At 57.2% G+C, this 27616-nt stretch overlaps 1 protein-coding gene across 5 annotated transcripts in view; it reads left to right on the top strand.

The window, feature by feature from the left end:
• The window catches only part of LINGO1 (leucine rich repeat and Ig domain containing 1), a 208335-nt gene extending 181819 nt beyond the window's left edge, over window positions 1-26516 (top strand). For 4 of the 5 annotated variants that reach the window (XM_055363906.2, XM_019011270.4, XM_063698751.1 and 1 more), the window contains one exon: window positions 23635-26516. In XM_055363906.2, coding sequence (XP_055219881.1) covers window positions 23635-25491 — 1857 coding nt within the window. In that variant the 3' untranslated portion in view covers window positions 25492-26516. Of the gene's footprint in view, window positions 1-6550; window positions 7251-23634 lie in introns of those variants that run through there. The other variant, XM_004056586.5, reaches the window with a different exon arrangement.
• The last annotated feature ends 1100 nt before the right edge of the window (window positions 26517-27616 follow it).

The raw sequence follows: 27616 nt of genomic DNA, 5'->3' as shown, positions 1-27616 counted from the left end.
ATGATGGGCACTTAGGCTATTTCCTGTTTTTCGCTATAACAATCCTGCCATGCGCGCTCCTCTGCTTGCCTTCGTGTGCTCATGCCTCAGGGAACTGCTGGGTCATAGGGTGTGCGTTTTTTCACCTTTACTGGATAACCACCAAGTTGCCGGGCCATTCCTTGGCCCCCTTGAAGCAGACACTTTGCCTGCCTTATCTCAATACCCTCGCCACACTGGGAGAAAGGAGTTACTATACCCATTTTACAGATGGAGCATGAGTTTAGTTATCTATTGCTGCATAACAAATCACTCCAAAACTTAGCTTAAAACAGCAAATATTTATTACCTCCCAGTTTCAGTAAGTTGGGAATCCAGGTGAGGCTTAGCTGGGTACCTCTAGCTCAGGGTCTCTCACAAGGCTCCCATCTAGACATCAGCCGGAGCTTCAGTCATCTCAAGGCTCAACTCAAAGAGGAGCTGTTTCCAAGCTCACTCAAGTGGCGATTGGAAGGTCCCAGGGCCTCATGGGGGGTTGACTAGAGACATCAGTTCCTTTCTATGTGGGCTTCTCGTAACATGGCAACTGGCCCTCCTCATAGCAAAAAGCAAGTGATCGAGAAAAGGTACCCAAGATGGAAACCACAGTTGTTTTGTAATCTAATCTCACAAGTGACATTGTGTCACTTCTGCCGTATTCTGTTCACTAAAAGTGGGTCCACTGATCCAGCCCACACTGAAGGGGAGGGGATTACACAAGCAGGGCAATACCAGAAGGCAGGGACCACTGGGAGTCCTCTTAGGGGCTGCCTATCACTGGGCAACTGAGACTCAGAGAGGTAAAGTGACTTGCCTAGGGTGACACAGGAGTCAGAGACAGAGTCAGAACTGGAACCCAAGACTGCCTGGCCCTGATGCTGGGCACCTTTCGAGCCACTATGCTGCCTTTGACTTAATAACAGGCTCCGACTTAAGTTAATAAACAAGTCTCCTGCACAACAGAACTTAAGGCAAGCGCTTAATCAATGGATTTGCTAATAGTGCTGCCTGTTTGCACACATTAGCTCAAATTCCCCCTGACATGATCCATGGGGACAGCCAAGCCAGGCTCTCAGGAGGAGCCTCTCTGCCAAGCACAGAGCCCAAGTTCCCATGGAGCCAGGGAGTGATCTTACATTTTCTATTTGTTTTTTTGTTTTTGCTCCTAATCTAATTTTTTTTAAAGGAGTGCACACTTCCTTGACTTCTTAAGAACAGCTAACTGCATCCCACAGTAACTCAAGGTCAGGAACACTGGGTGTTTTCCTGGGGGGACTTCGGGGGGGTAGTGCTGAGGGGCCCTTTACGGACTGGCCCCAGACCAATTTCTTGCTTCTCAGCCACTGTAGACACAGCAGCCAGGCCACCCAGTGCAGAAGGGCCGTGGCAGCACTGAGTGGAGGCCAGGCCCAGACCTCATTTCTCTGCCAGGGCTTCTGTCTTGAGTTCTCCAAGACCCTTTGGGCCTCCCCGGATTCCCAGTGAGATTCCCAGTAGGGGAGGCTACTGACTACGTTGCTTCTAGACAATGTCACTGGTGCTGAAACATTTCCTTGGAGGCATGGGTGCCCCATGGTGAGAGGGAGTAAGAAGTATGGATTCAAGAGTATCCCTGCCCCCATGCCCTGGCCCTCCTCTCTAGGGGAATCTACTGGGCCTTCCTGATTAAGAGACTTCAGTCAGGTGTAATTTGCAGACATCAGACCCTCTGGAATCAGGGCTGTGGGCTGGCTGTGGAAACTGGAGGAGACAAGATGAATCCATGCCCTCAGGGTGTTCCTGATTCTCAGGCGACAGAGAATGTGGTCCAGGTGTCTCCGAGTGGGAATGCTGAAAGGGACCTTAGGATAGAGCCCAGACTTTAAAGAGAAGGGGTCAGGAGGCAGCCAGTGACCATGACAGTCAGTATGATCACCTAAAAATACCTGCATTTATCAAGCTCCTACTACATCAGCATCAGGTAGATACCAGCCACACGTTAAGCCATGAGACCCTCACACCACCCTGTGAAACCGACGTTATCTTACAGAGGAGGAAACTGAGACTCAGGAAGGTGTCCAGGGACATACAGCCCCGCCCGAGGGGAAGGTGAGGTTCTCAGCAGGTTTTTGGAAGGAGGGGGACACACAGGGACCTGAATTGGAAGGGGAGACGATTTGAGGGGCTGAGAAAGCTATCGATGACAAGACAAGCATGAAGTAAATGCCAGGGAAGAGGATGCCCCAGTTAACGGGGGTGGGCCTCCCACACACCCTTGCCCTTGAGTCTTGGCTTCAGCCTGCACCCACCATGGATGTTCCCTGGGAACCTGCATATCTCCACACCAACTTGGGCCAGCCACTGTGGGGAGAGAACCCCTCCAGGTGAGCCCCTGTGCCTTCCCCATGTTGGCTGCCCCATGCAGGATGTGGAGGATTCAGACTTGGGCAGCACTGGATGAGGGACTTTCCTTTAAGATACTCAGGCCTGACCCTTTGTGACATGCTTACATGGGAAGCTGGTGTCCCCAAGTCCGCTCTGACTCTTGAGGAGGGGGTCAGGAGGGGGCAGGAAGGCTCTATACCTAGCCACATCTCCAGGACCACCTCCAAGAAGGGACTGTCCCGCTAGCCCCCTCAGGTGCCTCCATCCCTGTCTGGCCTCCACAGTGCACCAGCGCAGGGCCTGACCTATGGATTTTCTGCCACTTCTCGATCCACTTCACTCTAGCCTAGTACTTCATTACACAGCGGCCTCAGCAACCCCATCATGGAGGGCTGTGGGTCTCTGTGGTGGCTTCTGGAGGCTACATGGCCCCCACCTTCTGGGCTTCAGCCTTTTAGGGGATCAGGGTCATCCAAGGAGCCCTGAGCTTAGAGACCCCCCAGGGCAACCTCTCATTGCATAGCTGGGGAAACTTTGGCCCAGGGAGTGGCTGTGACCCCCTCAAGGTCACACAGCAAGTTAACAAGTTAACTTGTGGCATAAAGTAGAACACGGGGTCCACCTGAGCACCCAGCTCCACAGGGCCCCCCAGCTGGATGCTGGCTCCACCTCACTCCCCCAGCCCTGCTCCATGCCCAATGCCAGCTTCCCAACCCCCACTCGCCTCCAAGGCTCCTGGTCTCCGTTTTCCTTGCTAATCAGAGGTCTCAGCAATGACTCTGCTGTCCCAGCCATTTTAGAGCCGTCATTAATTTCAAGTGCCTTCAGAAATAATCATCATCGTAAAACCCTGCGAGCTGCTGGGATGCCAGTGGATAGGACCAGCATAGAGCAGGTATGTAGGCAGGCCTGTGTGTGCCACCCTCTCCTTTCTGTGCCTGGGGGACCCTTGGTCCTTGCCCCAGCTCCACCTCCTGCCTCCTCAGCCCCTCAGAGTGAAAGGAGAGCAGGACTAACATCAGATACACACAGAGCTTCAAAGCCCAGCTCTAACTCGTGCACAGAGTGAACTTGAGCAAGTCACCAGCCCTCCCAGAGCCTCGGTCTTCTCATCTGTACAGTAGGAACAGCAATGCCAATCTTGCAGAGAGACGAAGATGTGAAGTGTGGCTGAGTCTGGCTTATAGTAAGGGCTGAATACATGGTGGAGGGCCTTCTCCCCTCCTCCTGTGTTCCCCGGCAAACCCATTCCAGCTTCTCCACTTTGCAGTGAGCAGTCAGGCTGGCTCCTTCCAGCCACTGGCTCCTGCTTTATTGGGACTTGCTGAGTTCTCAGCCTGCAGCCAGGGTCTGCTGTGTGCCCACCTATGAGACACGCAGTCTCAGACCTGCTCTTGGGAGCACCTAGTCTGAGGATAGAGGGAAAAGATTTGGGCCTTGCCTCTAACGTCATTTCAGTCTGGGGAGAGGAGACAGGAATAGAAGAGATGGGTCTTGGTTGGGTTTTGAAGCACAGGTAGAAATCAGGGAAAAGGCACGCCACCAGGGTGGTCCAGCGGGCGCAAAGGCCTGGGGTGCGGGGAAAGTTCTTCAGCTGTAGCTCCTGGACATGATCCCCTGGTTGTGCCAGAGAACACTTGGACTAGGCCATCCCGGTGTGTCACATTCTCCATGGCCCTGGGACCCCTGAGAGGACTCTCTCTGCTGGGAACCACCCCACCCGACAGGAGAGGAGAGATGCCTGTTCCACAGCTCACGCAGAGGTGACTGGGTGGGGACCCAGTGACAGACCCCCTTTTCCTGGAGTCTCTAGGTGACAATGTCAGGGACCCGTACTCTCACCAGGCCCAAACTAGACCCTCAAAAAGGCCTATCCTCCAAGTTGTTCCCCCAAAGCTCCCCGTCGTTTCCATTGGAATAAAACAGGGAAAGCTGGGAGGGGTCATGTCTTTTGGAGACAAAGGGAAGGGGGAATGGCTTGGATGCCATTGAGGGGCCTCTTCCTCCCAGACACAGCTCCGTGGTCATCCCTGCTGCCTCCGAGGCGCGGAGGGATCATTGTGGGCACCAAAATACCCCACCGCAGTACCCCAGCTTCCTCCGGTAGCACCTGGGGGTTGGCGGGGTGGAATGAGTGGGCTCTCCCCCATTTCTCCGCCGAGATCACTGAGGCAGGGAGCAGGTGAGTCGGGGGCGGAGAGATGTGGTGGCCGCGCCTTGCCTGCGTCAGTCACCGCACCAGGAATAGCCCTCGCCCCCGCCCCCCGCCCCCCAGCGGGTCTGCGCGCCCGCCGGGTGCCTGGCGGAGCCTTTACGCAGGAGCCAGCGAGCGTCTATTCCTGTCGGGCTGGTGGGAGGAGGCGGCGCGGGAGGGCGGGAGCGCACGGGTAGCTCACAAACAGCCGCGGTGGGGGAGCTGGGGAGTCTGGGGAGGGGTCCAGGCAGCGCGGAGTTGAGGGACCGGGGAGTCGCCTGCGCTGGGCTCTGGCAGGGAGGGGGACTCCTGTGCTGGCCTCCCTGCTTCACCTCCCACCTGTCAGTCCTTCTGCCCAGCCTGCCCCCTGCTGGTCCATTCAGCCATAGAAGACGAGTCCAGTTCCCTTTCCGTGGCTTGCTGGTTGTGTGACCATGGGCAGAGCCTGGAACCTCTCTGGGCCTGGGCTTCCCTCCCTCTGTCACAGGGGAACAATAGTGCCTCCCCCAGAGTTGCTGGAGGGTGAACGTACAGTTCACAGTAGAGCATAGCATGGACACCTGCTAGGAGGGGGCTCTAGCTAGGCCTAGGTTGAGGATGGGCATAGACATAGGAGACAGGAGAAAGTGCTCCAGACAGGACTGGCCAGAGCAACGGTGTGCCAGAGAGACTGAGAAGTACCCAGAAATGGTGCAGCTGGAACAGAAGGTCTGTGCAAGCCTTTGGGCTGTGTGTGAGGCTGAACAGCGGAGAAACAAGGTGCTGTTGGGGGCGGGGAGGGGTCCCTCCGTGGCAACCAGGCATCTCTGCAATGATGTTGCGCAGGCTTCCTGGGAGAGGGGGTGTCACTGGAACTGGGATTCCAGCGTCTGCCCCAGAATCCGAGAGGCTTTGGGCTAGATCCCCTCCTCCAGCCTCAGCTGCCCCTGTGGACTCAAGCTATTAGGAGTATTCATGTGCTAATGGGTTGTTCCCAGCAGGGGAGAAGGGATGGCCGTGCCGGGTGGTGTCAGCATTGATGGTTATTCTAATAAAACTGGCTTGGTGGTAAAGGCCGTCTGGCTTCAAGGAGATGGAGGGGGTAGTACAGGGAAAAAGGTGAGGTCCTGAGGGTGGTAACCTACTCTGCAGGCTTTGCCAAGACATCCCTGCTGGCCTAGTTTCTGTATCTGAGGATCAAGGAGGATCTGGATCTCCGAGGAGAGGTCCCATTCCTTGGGCCCATCTGAAGTTGTGGCCCCAGCCGAGGATCCCCGGAACCATTCCCGGAGGAGGGAACAGTCAAGCCCAGACGGAGGCTCTGCGCTGCCCTCTGCTGGCCACTGGGTGCAGGGCCTCCGGACGTAGCGGGCCAGAGAGGCCTGCCGCCCTCTGCTGGGCAGGAAGCCAGGCTGGGCGGGGACCCCGGCTCCTGGGTAGAGCTGCCGGGCCAGCGCGGCTTCCTCGCCGTCCCCTGGAGCTTCCCATTCTGCCTGCCTCGCCCTCCCGCGCTAGAATGTGGGCCCTCTAGCCTCGCGGACTTTGGAGAGGAGGGGACAGGGCCAGGACGGGGGCTCCCGGTCGGCCTCCCCATGCCGCCCTCCAAACAACCCTGTTCGTGTGGGGAGCCCTGTCCGTCCTCGTGCGTGTGTTCGTCCACAGCCCAGTTAACACGTGTGAACACACTCGCGCGCTCACATGCACACGCATGTGGCAACACAAAATCACACACAACGGTGTGCGCGCATACACCCAGGGAGGACCGCACGCTGGACTCCCCGAGACCCGGCTGGCCCGGGACTCGCCCAGAGCCCCGGACCCGGAGGGGCGCGGCCGTGTGCAGAGCTGGAGCGCCTGGCTGGTGCGCCCCTCGCCTGCGCACCCCTGCCTGTTTCGCTGCCCTAAGCGTGCAGGGCAGCGGCTGGGGCGCCCCTCGCTCTCCGCCCCCTCCGCTGAAAGGAGACGAACCACCCCCCACCCCACCACCACCATCACCAGGTTTTGCGGCCGCGCCTTCTCCTCCCCCGCCCGGCTCCCGCCGCTCACTCGCTCCCTCCTCCCTCCCTGGCTCGCTCCTAGCCCTCCCTCCCCGCGCCGCTGCAGAGCGCGGAGCCCGAGCGGGAGCCGGCGCGGGAGCCGGAGCGGGCGGCGGGCGACAGCGCAGGCGGCGGCGGCGGTGGGTCCTGGTCCTGGCCCCGGAGGGCGCGGAGTCCCCACCCGCGCCGCTCCGGCCCCTTTCCCGACGCGAGGCGCCGAGCAGCATGCGCGGCCGCTGCCCGCCGGCCCCGGCCTCGCGGCGGAGCGCGCCCGGCCTCGACCCCGGCCCCAGCGGCAGAGGCGGCGGCGGCGGCTCCGGGCCGGCCCAGGGGGAAGAAGCAGGCTCGCGCAGCCCGTGTCGCGCGGCCTGAGCGCGCCCGCCCCTCCGCCCGCCGGGGCCGCGGCCTCCCGCCTCCCCACTCCCGAGCCCCGGCCCCGGCCCCGGCTCCGGCTCGGCTCCCGCCTGCGCGGGGCAGACAGACGGACAGCCAGCCCGACAGCCAGCCCCGCGAGGGCGCGCGGACTGCCGGGCGGAGGTGTCGGAGGAGGAGGAAACGGAGGAGGGGGCTGGGCAGGGGCTGGGGCCTGGCCGGGCCGGCTGGAGAGACATGCGATTGGTGACCGAGCCGAGCGGACCGAAGGCGCGCCCGAGATGCAGGTGAGCCAGGCGGCCGCGGCCGAGCCCCAAGCGGGCAGCCCCGCGGCGAGTGCCCCTGGGGGCCGCCATCGGCCCTGGCTGCGCCCTCCTGGGGTTGCAGGGCACCTCGGTGCCACCCAGACCTCCTTTGGGGTCATAGGCCTGATTTCCCCTCAAGCCTCAGAAATGAAAATTCTTCCTTTTCCACCTCCCCTCTCTCCAACCCCAACAAATTCCGGGTTTGTAAGCTGGGAGCCTGGAGCTGGGGAGGGGCCCCCACGGGTGTCCCAGCCCTGCTCTGGTCTCCCCTTCCTGTCCCCCCTCCCATTCTGAGTATTGGTCACTCTAGAGGGTAAGCCCCCTGCTCAGCCGTGGGTGGGTACCTCCCTTCATGGACCCCAGGTACCCCCAGGCAGCCCCCACCAGCACCAGACACTCCCTAGCTGGTGGACACAGGTCAGGGGCTGGGTTTCTCCACAAGCTCCAGCCTGGATGGCAGCTCCCCACCACACACAAGCATCGCCCCTTTCCAGCTCCTGCCCAGTGAAAAGGAGATGGGGAGTAGGGAGAGTGGAAGGAAGGGAGTTGGGGACCGGGAGTGCCCAGGAACCCTTTAGGGGCCTCCCCTTTGTCTGCATTCAGCCCGGGCTTCTCACCTCCTCCTGCCCCACTTTTCATTCTAAGGCAGAGCGGGTGGGAGGTGGGAACCAGCTGACAAGAGGGAGGTAAGGAGGGAGCCTCCTGCTCCCCCTCACGCCCTTTTCGGGGTGGGCTGTAGGCTCTCTGCTCTCAAGGCATGCCAGGAGATGTGACCCTCCGGGCGGATTCCACTTTGAGAAGGAGGGGTGGGGCCAGGCCAGTGGGCAGCCCCCTCCCGGTTCCTGCTGGGGTCGCAGCCCAGCCCGGTCCAGCCTGACTGTGCCTGCACCTCCTCTTTGTTCTCAGAGGCCTTGGGGTTGGGGTGGGGCAGAAGGGGGCCTGAGATGATGGGAAGAGCTCTGCCCTGAGGGGGTGGGAGTGCAGGAGGCCCTGAGGTGGGGGCTGTGGCATCTGGACAGCCCCTTCCTGCTCGCCCAGCCCTCCCTCAGTCCTCTGCTTGGTTTGGGCAGCCAGAGGGCGCATAGCCCAGCCTGGCCCGCGGCTCTGGGCTCAACCCTGTTGGTCATTATGCCAGCGGCTTCAGCACTGGTGCCTCCCATGTCCAGGGAGCAATGAGCCGGGACACCCAGGCGGCAGAGAGCCTGGGGCTTCCCCAGATCCAGCGCAGACTGTCAGTGAGGAGAAGAGGGCCAGCTGCTCCCAGACCTTTTGTCCTTGTATAAGCCAGGAAGGAGCTCAAAATCCTCACGCCTCTGGGAAGGCATTAGCAGCAGGTCTACTGGGATGGCATGCCTGTCCTTCCTGCTTTCTCCCCGTGGCCCAAGGTGGGAAGGAGGGTATAGGGTGGCACAGGGGAGAGACCAATAACTCCCTGGAACCGTGCTGAAAGAGGGCACAGACTCACATCGGGGATCCCAGCAGCACCCAGCTGCCCCTCCTGGAAGGGGCTTAGCGAAGGCAGGGACAGGCACCCTGTGGTGTTCTTGTCTCTGCCCCCCTCCCCACCCCCTGACAATTTAAGTGTGAGCCCCTGGGTAGGGCTTAGTTAAAGCTGCAGTGTTCCCCAGGGTCTGGAGTTAAAGAGTGGGAACCAGCTTTTAGGGGGATGGGCATGTGCTCAAAGCCAAGGGCCCTGTGTGACTGGGAGGGAGGTGGAGAGACTTACCCCTTGTGATAGTCCTCTTTCATCTGGGCTCATCTTCGTCCTCTGTCCTCTGGGCATCCATTTTTCCTATACTGGGTATTGTTTTCTAAAACCCAGACTCCCAGAGGGACACCTCCCCCACCCCAACCCCCCAAAAAACAACCTCTTGTGGAGATGGGTGGTTGTTCTGCATGAGGCTAGACGGGATCCCTGGTGCCGGTGAGGGCTCATGTGTGGTGCTGCTCTTCAGGCGCCTTCAGCCGCAGATATCTGGAGAAGCACAATTGGGGTTGGGGCGTGTTCCTGTTGGGAGATAAGGCAGTGCAGTCATTCGTGCAGGGTCCCACGGAGGCATGAGGCAGCGTGTCCAGTGGAGGGTAGAGGAAGTGGAGCTAGGGAAGGGTGGGGGGCGGTGGGCAGTAGGTGTGGTGGTTTCAGAGTCAGGGCCTTAGCTTGCTGGCTGGAGTCTCTTGGGCTAGCTGTCCTGTGTGTGGCACTCTGTGGAAGTGGCCTTCCAGCCCCACCCACCTCCATGGTTAGTCTCTGGAGGCTTTCTGTTCTGTTTCCACCAGTTCCTCCACGTATCCCCCCATCCTCACCTGGCTTGGCCCTGCATCCCCTCACAAAAGGTCCTTTCCTCTCCTTCTCCTGACCCCCTCCTCCAAGAAGCCTCTCTGCCTGCTTCAAGTCATTGCCCCTCCTTCTCCAGTCACCCACAGCATAGAACCACACTTGTTTGCACTGAATATTGTACCAGCCCAGTCACGCATGCATTTGTTCTGCACATCCTAGCCAAGCTGCCTGCTCGGCTCTGGGCTAAGCATGATCTGCCTTGGAACACTCTGAGCAATCCTAGTACCCTTCCTTTTGCCCTCCTGCCTGGCCCCTGGGATGGGACAGACCCTTGGAGGTACAAGGGAGTAGCTATTGGCTAGCGGCAAGGACTACCTGTGCATGAATGCACAGAGCTAGATGATGTCAAAGATTCCCCAGGCAGGGGTTGAGAATAGACAAACAGGGTACTCAGTAGCCCACACAGGCACTCAGAGAAGGGTGAGATTTCTCCCTGGGGGTTGAGGTTGTCAGAGGTGCTTTAGGAAGAGAGGGAGACTGGCTGAGTCCTAGGGAAGTAGCAGACTGCAGAGACACAGAGAGCAGGGGACTCCAGAATCAGGGAAGCTTCTTTGTAGAAAGAGTGTGAGAAGGCAGGTTCATTTCCCAATACATTTAAGGCATTCTTGATGCTGACCTTTGTTTAGTTATGGAAGAATGAATGAATGAATGAATGAACGAACGAACGAACAAACAAGCGAACGAATGAATATCCCTGGGTGCTGTGGGCTCAGTAGAGCTGTGCTGACAACAATCTACTTGTGTGTGTTCAGTTTCTTCAATGTTATTTCATAGTGAAGTTGTTAAGAATGTGGACCCTGGAGCCAAAAGTCTGGGCTCAAGTCTCAGCTCCACCACTGCCTAGTTCTGTGACTTTGGGCAAGTTACTTAATCTCTCTGGGCCTGTCTCCTTATCTATAAAGTGAGAGTAACAATAGTATCCACCTCAAGGGAGGTCGTGACAATTAGGTGTGCTAACATATGCAAAACATTTAGAACACTGCCTGGTACACAGTAAGCCTGTAATAAGTGCTAGCTACTCATAGTTTACATCAGTGATATGCTCATGATCTTATCCTTGTAGGTGGTAGGTGCAGAGGTTTGATTTTATACCCAAGAAAACAGAGCCAGAGAGGTGGCGAGTGACTTGCTGTAAGTCCCCAACTTGCAAGCCTGCGGTTCAGTCTAGAGTGCCTTCTTCCTGACCTCTGGGCTGGGGCTGTTACTCACTAATCCAGGCCCAGCCTGTTAATTAATTAATCGAGGCATTTATTATTAATCGTAGTAGTAGTAATACTATAATGAACATTGTTACCCTACGCTCCAACTTAAACACCAGCAATCCAGTAATGATGTACATCTCCCCATGTGCTCCTGCACACCCCGTCCCGTTGCCTCTTTTTCAATGACTACTCTAAATTATGTATTTAACAATCCCTTGCCTCTTTAAAATTATATATTTTAACATATATAAGTAGTTCAGTTTTAGTTATTTTTGAACTTTATAAAAAGAGCATGAACTATGTGCAGTCCTCTGGAATTTGCCTTTTTTCTTTATCACATTTAAGCTTCATCTATATTGTTGTGAATAATAGTAGATGTAGCTCATTTTCACTGATGTATAATGTTCTGTCATGTGATCCTAAAAGTGTAATTAACATTCTCCTACCAATGGACATTTAGGTTATTTCCATTTTTTGCTCTTACAAACAATGCTGCCAGGAACCTTCTCATCCCATCTCTGAGGCAACATGCAGTGTCTCTGAGGCACACAGCTAGGAGCAGAATTGCTGGCCTGTAGGGCATGTTCGCATCCACTCTTACTAGGATATTTGCCAAAGTGTTTTCCGAATTGGTTAGACCAGTTTGCATCACCCCAGCAAGAGATGAATGTTCCCATTGCACCCCATCCTGATCAACACTCGGTATTGTCAGGGGCCTTGATTTTTACTGATTGAATGAATGTAAGATGGTATTTCATGATGGCCTTGATTTGCATTTCTGGAATTCAAGGTTTCTGGTATATGAAATGTGGGTTGAGATGGGCAGCAGCCAGTGTGTACTAGGTGCTCACTAAGCAGTCATCCCATCGGCACCCGTTCCCCCAGTTGTGGGGATGCTGTCTCTACCATCCCTGAAGTCTGGGATGGATATGAGCAATCAGGGAGGACTCCACAAGCAAGTAGGATGAAGGAGGAGCAAGAAGGGTTTAAGTCCCTGCATGTTTAGTGCAAACAAAGGACAGCAAATTCCAGGAACCCCAGAGGCTTTGTGTTTACCCCAGGATGGGAAGGAGTGGTCCTAGCTTAAGAGGTGGAGGGAGCCTGTGTTTCATTATTTTAGCATCCCCTCCTCCTGCACAGCCCCCCTGTGCACCTGGCATGAAGCCTGGCATTGTTGAGCACTTAATAAGAGTTTGGTGACCCAGGGAATGAACCCCGGATGGAACAAATGTGTGCTTGCTCCTCCTCCATTCTCACTTCCTTGGGGAGTCCTCTCTGACTGCTCTTGCTCATGGATCGAATGAGGGGTGGCTGAGCAAGGTGACTCCGGGGCATTGCAGGGCCCCCACCCGCGAGGCCCTCCAGATCCTTGCCAGCCCAGAGGGTCTGAGAAGCTGGGCGCTGGCAGGCTAATTTGGAGCAGCTCCCTCTGCCAGCCTGGTACACCAACGATTGATTCCACGCTGCCTTTTCTGCCTGGGCCTGGGCCCCTGGAGCTGGTTAAAGACGAGCACCGGGGCTGGCGGAATAATTATGCCTATTTCATGTGACACCCAAATTGATTGCCACCAGGGTGACATTACCAGGGCATTGTTCCTCGTCTCCAACCTCTTATTACATGTTATTAGGGTGTGTGGTGTGTGTGTTTTTCTATTTTTTCCCCTTTCGGGGAATTAATCTCTCTCTGCCACCTCCTCTACTTCCCTCTGCAGAGAACCTGCTCTCGCCTCTGGGAGGGGGTGGGGGCCTGGCCAGCACGCTTCTTCTGCCTAGCCCAGTGCAGGGCTGCGGATGGGGGGTTGGGGGGGCGGGGACTGGCCATCTCAAGTCCCTTTACTTGGATGCAACACGGGGGCATCTCAGAGCTGAGAGGGGCTACTGAGGTGTAGATCCCAGCAGAGGAGGCCTCCTGCAGTCGCCTTGATCCGTGGTCTCAGCTTGCATGCCTCCCATGATGGGCTTCTTACTTACTACCGAGGCAGACCTTCTGTCCTGAGCCATCTAATGTCTCATCGGATTCCTCACACTGAGCTGAATGGGCCTCCCTGTGAGCCCACCCATGGGTCTTGGCTCCCCTCTCTGGGCCTGCAGTAGACCTTTGCAGCCTCTGCCTTGATAAGCTCCTTAGAGATTTGCGGAGGTGCCAGTTCCTCCCCCAAGTCTGGGCTTCTTATGAACGGGCAGCCGGGTAGTGGCATCCATTGTGCCTGAACAGGACATTCCTCCTGTATGTGTCTGACTGGAGGCTCCATCACCTCCTGGATACTGGGCTCAGTTTACCAGGTTGGAAAAATGGACTCTGGCAGTGGCGTGGCCAAGATTGATTTGAGTAGAGAGGGCTTTGAACTGCCAGGGCTAGGAGAGAGGCAAGTGTTTTTTTATAATCTGCCTGTCCATGTTATACAGAACTCACTGGACCTTGGTTTGTGATGTTTTAGAGGGTTATTTTTCAATCTTTTCCCCTTTTGAGGCAGAAATAACCCAAACTCTCACCTGTCCCTGACCCAGCCCCGCCATGGGGTGGCCATGTGACCCTTGTACGATGTTGGGGAGAGAAGGTGGCTGCGGTTGGGATGCTGGGGTCCTTCCTAGGCCCTAGCCCGGAGATGCTGTGGGACCTTGGACAAGTCCCTGATGCTCCTGGGCCTCAGTTTCCTCATCTGTGTGAGGGTCTCTAAGGGTGTTATGCCCTTGGAGCCAGACAAGCTCAGGACCTCAGGCAGGTGAACTAATGTCTCAGAGCTTCAGTTTCCTCATCAGTGAAGTGGGTGTGTAACGTCGTGAGGGTTGGTGGGGTTGTTCAGCGAAGCACTTAGTGTGTGTGCTCGATATAAATGTCCCTTCCCTTCCCTCTCCCTGAACTCTCCGCCCTCAGCAGTGAGGGCAGTGTGAAGTCTGCCGTCCCCACTTCCCAGTGAGGAATTTGTGGTCCCCAGAGGTAAAGCCACTTGCCCAAGATGACACAGCTCAGCAGGCCCCTGAACCTGAATCAGAGGGAGGCAGTATGCAGGAGTGGGCAGGACAGCTGGGAGTCTGACTGCCTCAGGCCCAGTCCCAGGTCTGCCACTCATCACTGTGGGACTTTAGGCAAGGTGCATCACCTCTTGGCGCCTCAGTTCTCTAATCAGTAAAATGGGGATAATACTAGCCTCTTAGGGTGGTTATGGAGATCAGACAGGTTCATGCCTGGCACATAGCCAATGCTATGTTAGTGTTAGCTTTTAAAAAAAAAGAGGCACTATAGGGAAGTGATGAAGAGCATGGACTCTGGAGCCAAACCATTGGGGTTCAAATCATGCTAACACTGACCCCGAGCAAGTTATGGAACCTCTTTGTGCTTCTGCTTTTTCCATCTGCAAAATGGGGATAATGGCAGCACTTACCTCAATGGGTTGGTGTGAGATTAAATGAATTTTTATATGCAAAGTGCTTGAAATAATGCCTGGCACACCAAAGGCCACCTACGAGGGGTTTACCAATCTCATCATTCTCATCGTCATTCTATTTAGTTCTCTGGCTAATCCCAAATCCCAGGCTAGTTCCACCACACCCCTCAGCCTCTCACTACCAGCCTCAGTCTGTGAGGCTGTGGCACCCCCTACCCCACCAAGCACAAGGCCTATAGCTCTCCCAGGCGGGGGTTGGCTGGTTTCCAGGCCTGAGCTGTTCCCAAATAGAGAGGCCCTGACGGCTGGGGCTGCAGAGAGGGGTCCCCCTGGGGGCCCCAGGAAGGTGTGAGAGGACGAGTGGGGATGAGGCAAGCGTGTCCCAAGGGGCCACTGGCCTGGGTAGGGGATGGCGCTGGGGGCCTTGAGGGGCATCTTCCTGTCCCCGAGAGCCTGGGTTGGCATCTCAAGACATGAGAAGGGAGATACTGGGGTGCAGGACGGGGGTTGTCCTTGGGCCTCTCTCAGGTTACCCCCCCGAATAGGCACTTGCCTGCCCCACCTCAGCTCTGGGACAGCTCCCATCCAAGTGGGGGTACTGGGCAACCTTGTGCAAGGGGCAGGAAGGGCCCAGAGTGGTCCAGGATTCCCCCGAGATCACACAACAGGGCGGGGTGCACTGGCTGGAGCCCATTTTACTCATCCAGAATGGGCCTCCTGTCAGCCCTGCCCGACTCTCACTCCTCTCCACCAAGCCTGCTGCTCCTGGAGGGCAGAGCCTATATATAGAAGCCTTTAAACACTAAGATGCTCTGACAATTAAAATTCATAATTTATCCTGCAAATGCCCGGGGGTGCGAGCTGGCCGGAAGGCTGGCAGCTCTATAGATGGCTGTGCCTTGGTGAGGTGGGCAGGGGCATTCCTCCCTTCAGTGCAGGGTGGCCAAGTACTTGCCTAGGGTGACCCAGGACAAGCAGGCAGACAATCACACCATGCCCAGTCGGCATCCTCCAGCAGGCACTGAGGCCAGTGAGCACGTGTGGGAGAGGATGGAGCTTCCCAAAGCGCACCTGAGTGATGGAGCTGGGGGCCGGGGAGTGGGGGAGGAGAGGCAACCAGCACACACACATAGAGGCCACTCACACACAGACACAGATACACCACACTCACAGAGAGACACACCAAACACACACACACAGGCCACTCACACACACACACACACACAGAGGCCACTCACACACAAACATACCACACACACAGACCACACACACACAGGCCACTCACACACACCACACTCACACACACACAGAGGCCACTCACACACACAGACATACCACACTCACAGAGACACAGACACACCACACTCACACACAGAGACACACCAAACACACACACAGGCCACACACACACACACCACACTCACACACAGAAAGACACACCAAACACATACACAGGCCACTCACACACACACCACACTCACACACACGCCACTCAGACACACCAGACTCACAGAGACACACCAAACACACACAGGCCACTCACACACACCACACACACACAGAGGCCACTCACACACCATACACATACACACAGAGGCCACACATCACACACACACACACACAGAGGCCACTCACACAGACACACCACACTCACACACCGCACTCACACACACACCACACTCACACTCACACACTGACCACTCACACCACACAAAGGCCACTCACACACATCACACACACACACAGGCCACACACACAGAGACTGCTTACACACCACACATACACAGAGTCCATACACACACATCAGTCACACACAGAGTCCACACACACATCACTCACACACAGACACACACACAGGCCACACACACCACACACACACACACACAGGCCACTCACACACACACACACAGACACCCCGGGGGCCCAACAACTTTTTGCCAGAACCGAGAGCAAGAGGAAAATAAAGAATTATACACGACAAAGGACATGACCTCAGTTTTCTTCCACGTTGGTTTTTCCGTCCCCATGGGGGTCTGAGGAGGAGGAGGGGAAAGGGGAGGCAGGTGGGGGCGGGGCGGACCAACCCCCGGGGAGACAGCGGACACTGGCTGCCTGGCCCCGGCTGGTGGAGCCGCGCAGTCCGCCAGGCTTTCTCCTGCAGGAGCTCAGCCTGGGCGCAGGACTGCAACTCTCAGGGTTGCCTCACCACCTCCCCATGGGCCAGGAGGCAGCCCCCCAGATTAGACTGGCCAGCGACGGAATTGTTTCTCCCATTAGCATCTCCTACCTTATGCCATTATCAGCCATTCACACCTCAGCGGGGATTAGCCCTGGAAAGCCAGAATGGAGCATCTTTAAAAGGAGTCCAGGGACCGGGGTCAGGATTTGGGCTAAGAGAGAAGCCATTAGGAGTCCCAGGATGCTCTCAAGTTGACCAGGCTACAAGTCCCTTCCCCCCTGCACACCTTTGCTCTCACTGTTCTCTTTGTGGAAATGCCCTCCCCCTGCCTCTTCCTTGGCCTGTGGAAAATGTTTGTATTTCAGCCTGAGCTCACACAGCACCTCCCCCTCACCACGAAGCCTTCCTTCATTAAGAGCTAGGTTGGGAGTTGGAGAGCAGAGTGCGAGTCCTGCCCCTCGCAGCAGCTGTCTGGTGGGCTCTCTCTGTTCCTTTGCGGTGGGCACATCTGCAGGCAGGGCCTGGGAGTGTGGAGCTGTATCAGGCCCGGTCCCACTTCGGAGGCTGTCAGTCTGGGGGCCACAGGAGAGGAGGCCGCAGAAGTGCCAGCGGAGCTGGGAGAAGCCCAGCAGCAGTGTGGGCAGAGGGTGGCCGGAGATCCAGAGGGGACCCGCCAGAGGCTGTCGCTTCTTCTCAGGCTAGAGGAGAGCCACTGAGGGAGAAACCCTGAGCTGCTTCTGAAGGCCGAGTAGGAGGCCTCTAGGCATGGGGAACGGATGGTTGGCCGCTGCGACAGAAGGAAAAACCCGGGCTGGGGTGACTGTCACAGTCCTCTGTAGATGGGCCCCACTGCGCCCCCACTCCTGGCCACTTGACCCCAGTTATCTCTGAGCAGGCACAGTTTCCGCTAACACGCTTTATCATTTCCTGAAACGGATCCCGCATACTGAAGCTGAAGCAAAGAAGGGACCTCAGGCAGGCAGGGACTTGGGGAGAGGACAAGTCACAAGGAGCCCAGGCTGGGCCTTGCTTCTTTTCCTTGGTGGTCCGGCGTGAGTCCCCTCACCTTTCTGAGTCTCCCTCCCCAGCTAGATATGCAAGTGCTCAGACTCACCTGGTGGAGTAGCCAGGACGGGGCTGTGTTAACAGGCCCCAGGCTGATATGCACAGGTGCTGGGGGCTGGGAAAGTAGTTGTGCCTGCAGGACAAGTTCTGGCCTCTGTCTTTCCCTTCCCTGCCCCCAGCCTGTGTCCCCATCTTTCTCCCCTCCCCCCACTCTGCTTTCTCTGCCTCTCTCTTCCTCTCCTCTGCAGCCTCACCCACCACGTGTCTCCCGGGTGTCTCTTGGTTTCTCTCTCTTTCCCTCTCCTGCTCTCCCCATCATTTCTTGGCAGTGGATCTGGGCAGAGCCCTGGGCAGACTTTCCGAAGTACTCTAGCCCCCTTCCCAGGCCTGCCATCCTCCCCGCTCCATCCCTCCTGCTGCCCAATCAGTCATGGGCACGGCGGGCATCAAGGCAAGACGAGGACCGCGCACACCCACCTCGTTTCCCCGTGAGGAACTGCCCTGGCCACACAGCCAGGCTGAGCACCCAGAGGACCCTGGGCCCCAGCCTTCCTGGAGCAGACGCCTCCATGCCAGATCACATGCCTGTGTGTGCAGGGGGTCCCCGTGGTCCCCGAGGAACGCTGAGTGGGAGCACCATGAAATACTGATACCATAAACCTAGAATAACTAAACTTGCCATCCTGTGCTTCAGCCAGCCCCACATTAGGTGAGATTCAGGCCCAGGCAGCAGCCGCAGGCACAGGAAAGGAGTGTGGTGGAAAAACACTGAGCACACGTGGCTCGTGTAACACACCCTTTTCTGGAAGTTGGGGAAAGGCTTTTGTCGGGTTTGGGGGCAGATGCCTGGGTGTAGCTCTCTGAGGACTAGGGCCTTCCCTCAGCCCTGGGGCCTCACCCTGACAGGACAGCCTCTCCCCTGGCCTGGCCTGCAGAGTCTAAGCCCTGTGTCGCACCAGGCAGCTCTTGGAGCAGGCAGCCCAACTAGGAGACACAGAGCTCTGCCACCCTCTGGCTTTGTGACCCAGGCCCAGGGCAAGCAAATTCTCTTTCAGAGCCTCTGTTTTTCTCATCTGTAAAATGGGTAAGGAAGATCTCTTTTGAAAGCATTTCTGAGACAATGGGTATAAAGCCCTAAACCTCAGCTGGGCACAGTGGCTCATGCCTGTGATCCCAGCACTTTGGGAGGCTGAGGTGGGTGGATCACTTGAGGTCAGGAGTTCAAGACCAGCCTGGCCAACATGGTGAAACCCTGTCTCTAGTAAAAATACAAACATTAGCCTGGTGTGGTGGTGGACACCTATAATCGCAGCTATCTGGGAGGCTGAGGCCAGAAAATCACTTGAACCTGGGAGGTGGAGGTCACAGTGAGCCAAGATCTCACCACTGCACTCCAGCCTGTGCAACACAGTGAGACTCCATCTAAAAGAAAAAAAAAAAAAAAAAGGCCCCAAACCTGGCCCATAGCAGGGACTGTCCAAGTGTTAGTCCCTTCCCTTTTCTAAAGAAGGTGTCTGGTGGATGAGCCTGTAGAGGATGCTGTGGGGGAGTCACGTCCCTGCCCCCCTGGACCTCCAGATGCTCCCTATGGCACAGAGTGATTCCTGAGCCCTCTCAGTGTTCTCTGAACCTGTCCATGGGTGATCCCAGGCCCCTTCCGTCTCCCCTAACTACCCTCCTTCACCCTGAGACCCTGGGGGCACACCCTGAATGTGATGCCCCAAGGAAGGGAGCCCACCATCCTGAGCCCCCCTCCCACAGAGAGATTTTTCCAGCCCCAGTGAAACTGCAATTTTGGGTCTGAGCCTCCCATTCCCCTTTACCCTTTAGCAAGGTTTGAGGATGTAGACCTTCCAGCTGGAAAAAGGCTAGTTTCTGGTGGCAGCACCCTCAGGGACACTGAAGTGGAGCCCTTACTGTGCAGGCCAGAGAGGGCAGGCATTGCCGAGGTCACACAGCAGGCTGGCCACAGAGAACTGCATGTGTCAGGGAGCATTGCCTGAACCAGGCCGTATCTGCCCCGGGACATGAAGGAGGGTATGGCCGGTGGCCAGCAGCCTGTCCCTCCCACTGTGGGGGCAGCGCAGAGCCTAGGGCCTGCCCTCTGCAGTGCTGGTCTGGTGGCTCAGCGTCCCCCACTGCCTGAGTCTGGGAAGGACTCTGGATGCTTTAGGTTCTGTGTGTGGTGCCCCAGGCACAGCTCTCTGCTGCCTGCCCACCTGCCTGTCTTTGATGTTTTATTTCCTTAGTATTTATTGGTTCAATTTTTAAACTCTTACCCTTGTAGGAAACCCTTCAGGGGGCAAGGATCCAAAATAAAACACTGATTAAAATGCATAAAATACCTTTTCTTGACAGTTGCAGGAGTAGCCAGCAGAATGAACAGTGCCAGGATGGCAGGAGCCGCACATTGCCCACTCAGCAGTTTGGGTGACCCCTCAGACGTGACTCTGCCAGCATCCCTAGATGACAGGGACCCCATGGGGGTGGGAGACCAGGAGACTAGGCCCAGCGGAGACTGTGCCCTTGCTGTGCCAGCTTGGGCAGGCATCCTAGCCTCTCTCAACCTTCAGCTTCCCCACCATTAGGGCAGCCACATGTAAGAGGCATGAGATGAGGCATCTCAGAGCCTGTACCCTCCCAGAGCTGTCCTGCTCCCACGGAGCATGGCTCATGGCTCTGTGGGACCAACTGCCAGGCCTGGGGGTGGCAGCTGTACAGGGCAAGGCTGACCAGCTTTTCTACCAATGTATTTCTTTTTTATTTTATTTTATTTTATTTTATTTTATTTATTGTTTTTACAGATGGAGAGTCTTGCTCTGTTGCCCAGGCTGGAATGCAGTGGCGCAATCACAGTTCACTGTAGCCTCAAACTCCTGGCCTCAAGGGATTCTCCCACTTCAATCTCCCTGAGTAGTTGGGACTATAGGTGCACCCCACCATGCCTGGCTAATTTTTAAATTTCTATGGGAGATGGGCATCTCACTATGTTGCCCAGCCTGGTCTTGAGCTCCTGGCTTCAGGTGATCCTCCTGCCCCAACCTCCTGAGTAGCTGGGATTACAATGGGATAACAGTGGGATTGCAGCGCCACCATGCCCGGCTTCCAACATACTTCAATTCGTCAGGTCTCTCATTGCTCAGTGGGCCTGATATAGGGTTAGCCCCATCTGCAGGGCTTCCACCCCTGCAAAAACTCACTCATGCGCATGTTTCCTTTCAAAGAACATTCACGGGGGTCTGTTCTGTGTCACACTTCACTCTGAGCTACAGACATACTCTCTGCCCTTGGGTACCTCACTCTCTAGCAGGTGAGACACACACACCCATGACTGAACCAGGATTAAACATACATTACAGGAGAGATGCCAAATGCTGAGGCTTTGGAGCATATTTCCCCTTTGCTCAAGGTCACTAGGAAGCTCTCACCTTTCGTCATTAGGCAGGACTTAGTGGCATTCTTTCCTGACTGGCTTCCCTTTTTTAGCTTTTATCTTCTTATCATCTTGTAGCATAATTTTTCTGTCAGTTGGTTCAAATCACTATGGGAATGAGGTGTGCTATATACCAGTTTCATAAAATCACTACTATAAGAATAACAATGTTGGGGACAAGAAGTGATATCTGACTGAGTAGGTCAAGGATGGCCTCCTGGAGGAGGTGGCCTTTGGGGTGGAAGGTTGCAAAGGCTGCTGGGGCAGGAGTCTGGGACAGTTCTCCAGAACAAGATGGCTTAGAGGTAGGAGTGTGCAGGACAAAGTGGGGAGGCCCAGGTGGCTTTGCTCAGGGACTGGTGGGAAAAGAGGTGGGTGGGCAGGTTGAGGCCAGGTGGTGCAAGCTTCCTGTGTGCCAGATTCGTGTCTGTATAAGAGGGGCTTAACCAGCACCTCGGGGTGGCCCGTGTCCTCACTAGCCCCCCTCATTCCCCAGCCTTCTCTCCAGCAGCTCCCCCCACCCGCCAGCCTGGCCTCGAGCTGGATGCTAAAAGTCCTATCTACCTATTGAGGTCCCCAGCTGCCGGCCCAATTACTTATTGATCGCCTGTCAGGATGTTTGCTTTTCTGGTGGGTCACTGGAGCGTGTGTGACTGTGGAAAATAGCCTGGTGGGGGTGGGGTGGGGAGAAGCTGAACTGCGGAAGAGCCTGGAGAGAGGATGAGAGGGGCTGAAGGGAGGGTCAGGGTGGACAAAGCCCTTGGGGATAACAGAACCCTTGCAGATTCCATAACATGTCAGTGACACCCTGAATCCTCTCTGCTTAATCAGTGACTTAGTCAATCAACAACCACGAAGCTCCCGTCAGTCCTGGGAGACTGGTGGAGCATTTGCAAGTGTGTGGTTTTGTGGACAGACCAGAGCTCCTATCCCAGAATTGCTCCCTCTACTGGCTGGGTGACCTTGGACAGCCACAGCCTCTGTGAGCCTCAGTTGCCTTAATGGCTGATGCATGGATGACAAGGATGGATGGCCTGTGGCCATGAAAGCAGGGGCTGTGTGAGGTGTGGGAAGGGGTGGGAGAAGGGCCTGAGCTGGGGTGGAGAGGTGGGACATCCAGTCTGGGCTTCCCCCTCCTGCACTGAGCCCCCTCCGGGCCATGAGTACAGGGTGTGGACACAGCAGCAAAGCCCCAGGGGCACTGGAGGCTGCAGTAGAGGAGCAGGGATGGGTCTTTACTCCACCAGCAGCTAGATGACTGCAGCTTGGCTCCCAGAGGCCATCTGATCCACCCCTGGAGCAGCTCCTAGGGTCTGACCTACCCTCTCCCAACCCCCCTACTCACCCTATTTGCCAGGCCAGTTTCTCATGGGGGTGGATGGAGAGAGAAGAGGGAAGGAGGAGATGGGAGGCAGTTCTGGGCAGAAGTAGGGACCAGTGGTCTCTGAACAGGGGGTGGGAGAGGGTCACAGAGGCTCCCACATACCCCTTGCTCACTCCACCTGCAGCCTATATGCAAGCTGGACCCCGCTCCTGGCACGGTTTCTCATGTCACCACCTCCCAAGCCCTGCATGGCTTCAGGGCCCAGCTTGAACAAGCCTCGGTGCTGTAGTTGGGGCACACCTCCAGGGTTGCCTGGCTGTCCTGGCCTGTGGGAATCTGATGGTGCCTTCCTTAGACTAGCAGCTGTGCAGAACTCTGGTACTAGGAAGAAGGTGATGGGAGCCCTGAGAGACAGACAGGTGACGGCTGGAGGGTCTTTTTAAGGGGAGCACACTTCACTTCTTATTGGGTAACAGAAAACACTTCTTAGAGCAGCGGACTTCAATTAGGCCTTGTGGATGGAATTTCAACAGCCAGGAAAGGGGCATTGCCAGAGGAAAGAACTGCAGGAGTCAAGACCAGGAGGCAGGAAAAGACATTCTCCGGGCCCTGGGCTCAGGAGCCTGAGCTGGGTCACCGATGGGACCCAGAGGAAGTGGAGAGTCACAGATCCCACCAGGAGTCCAGGCTGGATTTGGATTTGCAGGTGCAGGGGGAGGAGGGAGGGCAGCTTCAGGGCTGGGCCTTCTGGATGAGGGTGTCCCCCAGCAATCCAGGAACCCCATGGGTGACAGACCCGTGAACAGTGTCAGGTGCCATTGGTTTACTGCAGACCCAGCCACAGAGCTGATGGGGAGGGGGCATGGCGTCTGCACCTGGGGAGACTCAGGGCTCAGGGCTGAGGGAGTGGGGCCCCCAGCAGCCTCAGAAGCCCTGGCTGTGCAGGCTAGGGGTAGCCACACTCCTGGCTGCTCTGCTCCGGCTTCTTGGGGGCTGTTCCTAGAGGCCTCAGCCCTTGAGCCCCTTTGATCCCCACTGTGAGCCCAAGGGCGGCTCAGCAGGTCTGGTTTTATCCCTGATGAGCACCAGGGGAGCTGTGATTCAGGGCAGGGTGTGTGCTTGGAGTCAACCGCCTGTGAAACGTAAAGGAGGTGGCGCCAATGCCAGGCTGTCTGAGGTGACCCACCCCTTCCCTGAGCCCCTCCATTCCAAGGATGCTGGGAGGGTCCTTTGGGAAGACTCCAGGCAGGGTAAGAGGCAAGGAGGGGGCAGCATGAGGAGGCCAGAGGCCCTCTGGCCTGGGCATCTGGACCCTGCCTCTCTATCTGCATCAGGGTCATCGTGACAGGGCAGGAGGGGCCCAGGTGGCTTGGGGTGGCGTCCAGACACACACTGCCCCCTAACTGCCACCTCTGTCCTGTGCTTGCTCCCGGCTGCAGGTGAGCAAGAGGATGCTGGCGGGGGGCGTGAGGAGCATGCCCAGCCCCCTCCTGGCCTGCTGGCAGCCCATCCTCCTGCTGGTGCTGGGCTCAGTGCTGTCAGGCTCAGCCACGGGCTGCCCGCCCCGCTGCGAGTGCTCCGCCCAGGACCGCGCTGTGCTGTGCCACCGCAAGCGCTTTGTGGCAGTCCCCGAGGGCATCCCCACCGAGACGCGCCTGCTGGACCTAGGCAAGAACCGCATCAAAACGCTCAACCAGGACGAGTTCGCCAGCTTCCCGCACCTGGAGGAGCTGGAGCTCAACGAGAACATCGTGAGCGCCGTGGAGCCCGGCGCCTTCAACAACCTCTTCAACCTCCGGACGCTGGGTCTCCGCAGCAACCGCCTGAAGCTCATCCCGCTAGGCGTCTTCACTGGCCTCAGCAACCTGACCAAGCTGGACATCAGCGAGAACAAGATCGTTATCCTGCTGGACTACATGTTCCAGGACCTGTACAACCTCAAGTCACTGGAGGTTGGCGACAATGACCTCGTCTACATCTCCCACCGCGCCTTCAGCGGCCTCAACAGCCTGGAGCAGCTGACGCTGGAGAAATGCAACCTGACCTCCATCCCCACCGAGGCGCTGTCCCACCTGCACGGCCTCATCGTCCTGAGGCTCCGGCACCTCAACATCAATGCCATCCGGGACTACTCCTTCAAGAGGCTGTACCGACTCAAGGTCTTGGAGATCTCCCACTGGCCCTACTTGGACACCATGACACCCAACTGCCTCTACGGCCTCAACCTGACGTCCCTGTCCATCACACACTGCAATCTGACCGCTGTGCCCTACCTGGCCGTCCGCCACCTAGTCTATCTCCGCTTCCTCAACCTCTCCTACAACCCCATCAGCACCATTGAGGGCTCCATGTTGCATGAGCTGCTCCGGCTGCAGGAGATCCAGCTGGTGGGCGGGCAGCTGGCCGTGGTGGAGCCCTATGCCTTCCGCGGCCTCAACTACCTGCGCGTGCTCAATGTCTCTGGCAACCAGCTGACCACGCTGGAGGAATCAGTCTTCCACTCGGTGGGCAACCTGGAGACACTCATCCTGGACTCCAACCCGCTGGCCTGCGACTGTCGGCTCCTGTGGGTGTTCCGGCGCCGCTGGCGGCTCAACTTCAACCGGCAGCAGCCCACGTGCGCCACGCCCGAGTTTGTCCAGGGCAAGGAGTTCAAGGACTTCCCTGATGTGCTACTGCCCAACTACTTCACCTGCCGCCGCGCCCGCATCCGGGACCGCAAGGCCCAGCAGGTGTTTGTGGACGAGGGCCACACGGTGCAGTTTGTGTGCCGGGCCGATGGCGACCCGCCACCCGCCATCCTCTGGCTCTCACCCCGAAAGCACCTGGTCTCAGCCAAGAGCAATGGGCGGCTCACAGTCTTCCCTGATGGCACGCTGGAGGTGCGCTACGCCCAGGTACAGGACAACGGCACGTACCTGTGCATCGCGGCCAACGCGGGCGGCAACGACTCCATGCCCGCCCACCTGCATGTGCGCAGCTACTCGCCCGACTGGCCCCATCAGCCCAACAAGACCTTCGCTTTCATCTCCAACCAGCCGGGCGAGGGAGAGGCCAACAGCACCCGCGCCACTGTGCCTTTCCCCTTCGACATCAAGACCCTCATCATCGCCACCACCATGGGCTTCATCTCTTTCCTGGGCGTCGTCCTCTTCTGCCTGGTGCTGCTGTTTCTCTGGAGCCGGGGCAAGGGCAACACAAAGCACAACATCGAGATCGAGTATGTGCCCCGAAAGTCGGACGCAGGCATCAGCTCCGCCGACGCGCCCCGCAAGTTCAACATGAAGATGATATGAGGCTGGGGCGGGGGGCAGGGACCCCCGGGCGGCCGGGCACGGGAAGGGGCCTGGCCGCCACCTGCTCACTCTCCAGTCCTTTCCACCTCCTCCCTACCCTTCTACACACGTTCTCTTTCTCCCTTCCGCCTCTGTCCCTTGCTGCCCCCGGCCAGCCCTCACCACCTGCCCTCCTTCTACCAGGACCTCAGAAGCCCAGACCTGGGGACCCCACCTACACAGGGGCATTGACAGACTGGAGTTGAAAGCCGACGAACCGACACGCGGCAGAGTCAATAATTCAATAAAAAAGTTACGAACTTTCTCTGTAACTTGGGTTTCAATAATTATGGATTTTTATGAAAACTTGAAATAATAAAAAGAGAAAAAAAACTATTTCCTATAGCTAGTCGGAATGCAAACTTTTGACGTCCTGATTGCTCCAGGGCCCTCTTCCAACTCAGTTTCTTGTTTTTCTCTTCCTCCTACTCCTCTTCTTCCTCCTTTCTCTTCTCTTCCCCAGTGGGGAGGGATCACTCAGGAAAACAGGAAAGGAGGTTCCAGCCCCACCCACCTGCCCACCCCGCCCCAGGCGCCATCAGGAGCAGGCTAGGGGGCAGGCCTGGGCCCAGCTCCGGGCTGGCTTTTTGCAGGGCGCAGGTGGAGGGGACAGGTCTGCCGATGGGGGTGGGAGCCTGTCTGCTGGGCTGCCAGGCGGCACTACTGCAAGGGGTGGGAGCCTGGCTCGGGTGTGGCTGAGACTCTGGACAGGGGCTGGGGTCCTCCTGGGGGACAGCACAGTCAGTGGAGAGAGCCAGGGGCTGGAGGTGGGGCCCACCCCAGCCTCTGGTCCCAGCTCTGCTGCTCACTTGCTGTGTGGCCTCAAGCAGGTCACTGGCCTCTCTGGGCCTCAGTCTCCACATCTGTACAAATGGGAGCATTACCCCCTGCCCTGCCTACCTCACAGGGCTGTTGTGAGGAATTGATGAGATGATGTATGTGAACCACTTTGTAACCTGTAAAGCGCTGTGCACACGTGTGGGTGACTGTTCTCATTATGGTCATTATTATCTCACTGTGGGGGATGGGGCTTCCGAGGGGCCCTCCATGGGGGTAGGGCTGGGGGGGTGTCAGGGGGAGTGCTGCTCCAGGGACTTCCAGAGGCTCCTCCTAGGACAGCGGCTGGGGCTGTGGCTGGCAGCACTGGCTGGAGAAGGGGGCTCTAGACCTGAAGGGGATCCTGAGGCTACGGGCATAGAGAGTCCCTCACCTCTGGTCTGGTGGTGGGTCTGACTGCCAGGCCTGATGGTAACAGCTCTACAGGGCTCAAGGCTTAGCTCCCCAGAAGCTGGAGGCCCCCTACAGCATTGGCCTAGACTGATGCAAGGATTGGGAGCATCAGCTCTCCCCAAGCCTTCTTTGCACAGCATTTATCAAGCACCTACTATATGCCATTTCCCATGTAGAGTGCCCAGGCTGTGGGGACTGGGAGAAGCAGTTCTGGGGCTGCCCTTGAGGCTTCCCAGGCCCAGTCTGGTCCCATCTTCCACCAGGCCATGCTCTGAGCCTGTCCTGGGCTGTTAGGGCTTCTGTGTTTGGGGCTGGGATCCACCTGCACGTGAGCAGACCCGGAGGCTCAGAAAACAGCCCCCCCACCCGTTGTTTCCAGCCGTGCCCATTCAAACCAAATCCAGCAGCGCCAAACTTGACCCTGGAGAGAGATGTCCCTGACAACACAGTGTGAAGAGCCAGGCAGTCACCTTGTAAGTTTCCCATCGGCCATGGACCTTGACCCAAAAAGCTGGGCCAGTAGGTCAGCCAGCAGACCACCCCCAATCTCTGTCAGGAAGGAGGGGCTTCAGGGTCAGGGAGGCCTGGTTTCTCCCTTCCAGGTTCCCTCTTTCCTTGGGAACTCCTTGGGTCCAGCCCCATAGTGGACCCAGGGCGATCCTGTTGCTCATTCTTCCGGCTAGGGGAGAGCTCCAGCGATGCAAGAATCAATGGGCACAGACCCAGCTGAACGTGGAGGGGGAGCAATAGGGAAGTCAGCCCTCACAGCAGGAGACTTCCGGGATGCAGCTCCTCCCACCAGGGTTCTTCCCAGGGCCCACGCCCCCACCCAAACTGGCACAGCTACATGCCTAGC

This window comes from Gorilla gorilla, chromosome 16, assembly GCF_029281585.2.
Source record: "Gorilla gorilla gorilla isolate KB3781 chromosome 16, NHGRI_mGorGor1-v2.1_pri, whole genome shotgun sequence".
NCBI lineage: Eukaryota > Metazoa > Chordata > Mammalia > Primates > Hominidae > Gorilla > Gorilla gorilla.
Note: the sequence above shows the minus strand (reverse complement) of the source record. Positions and strands in the feature narration are given on the sequence as shown.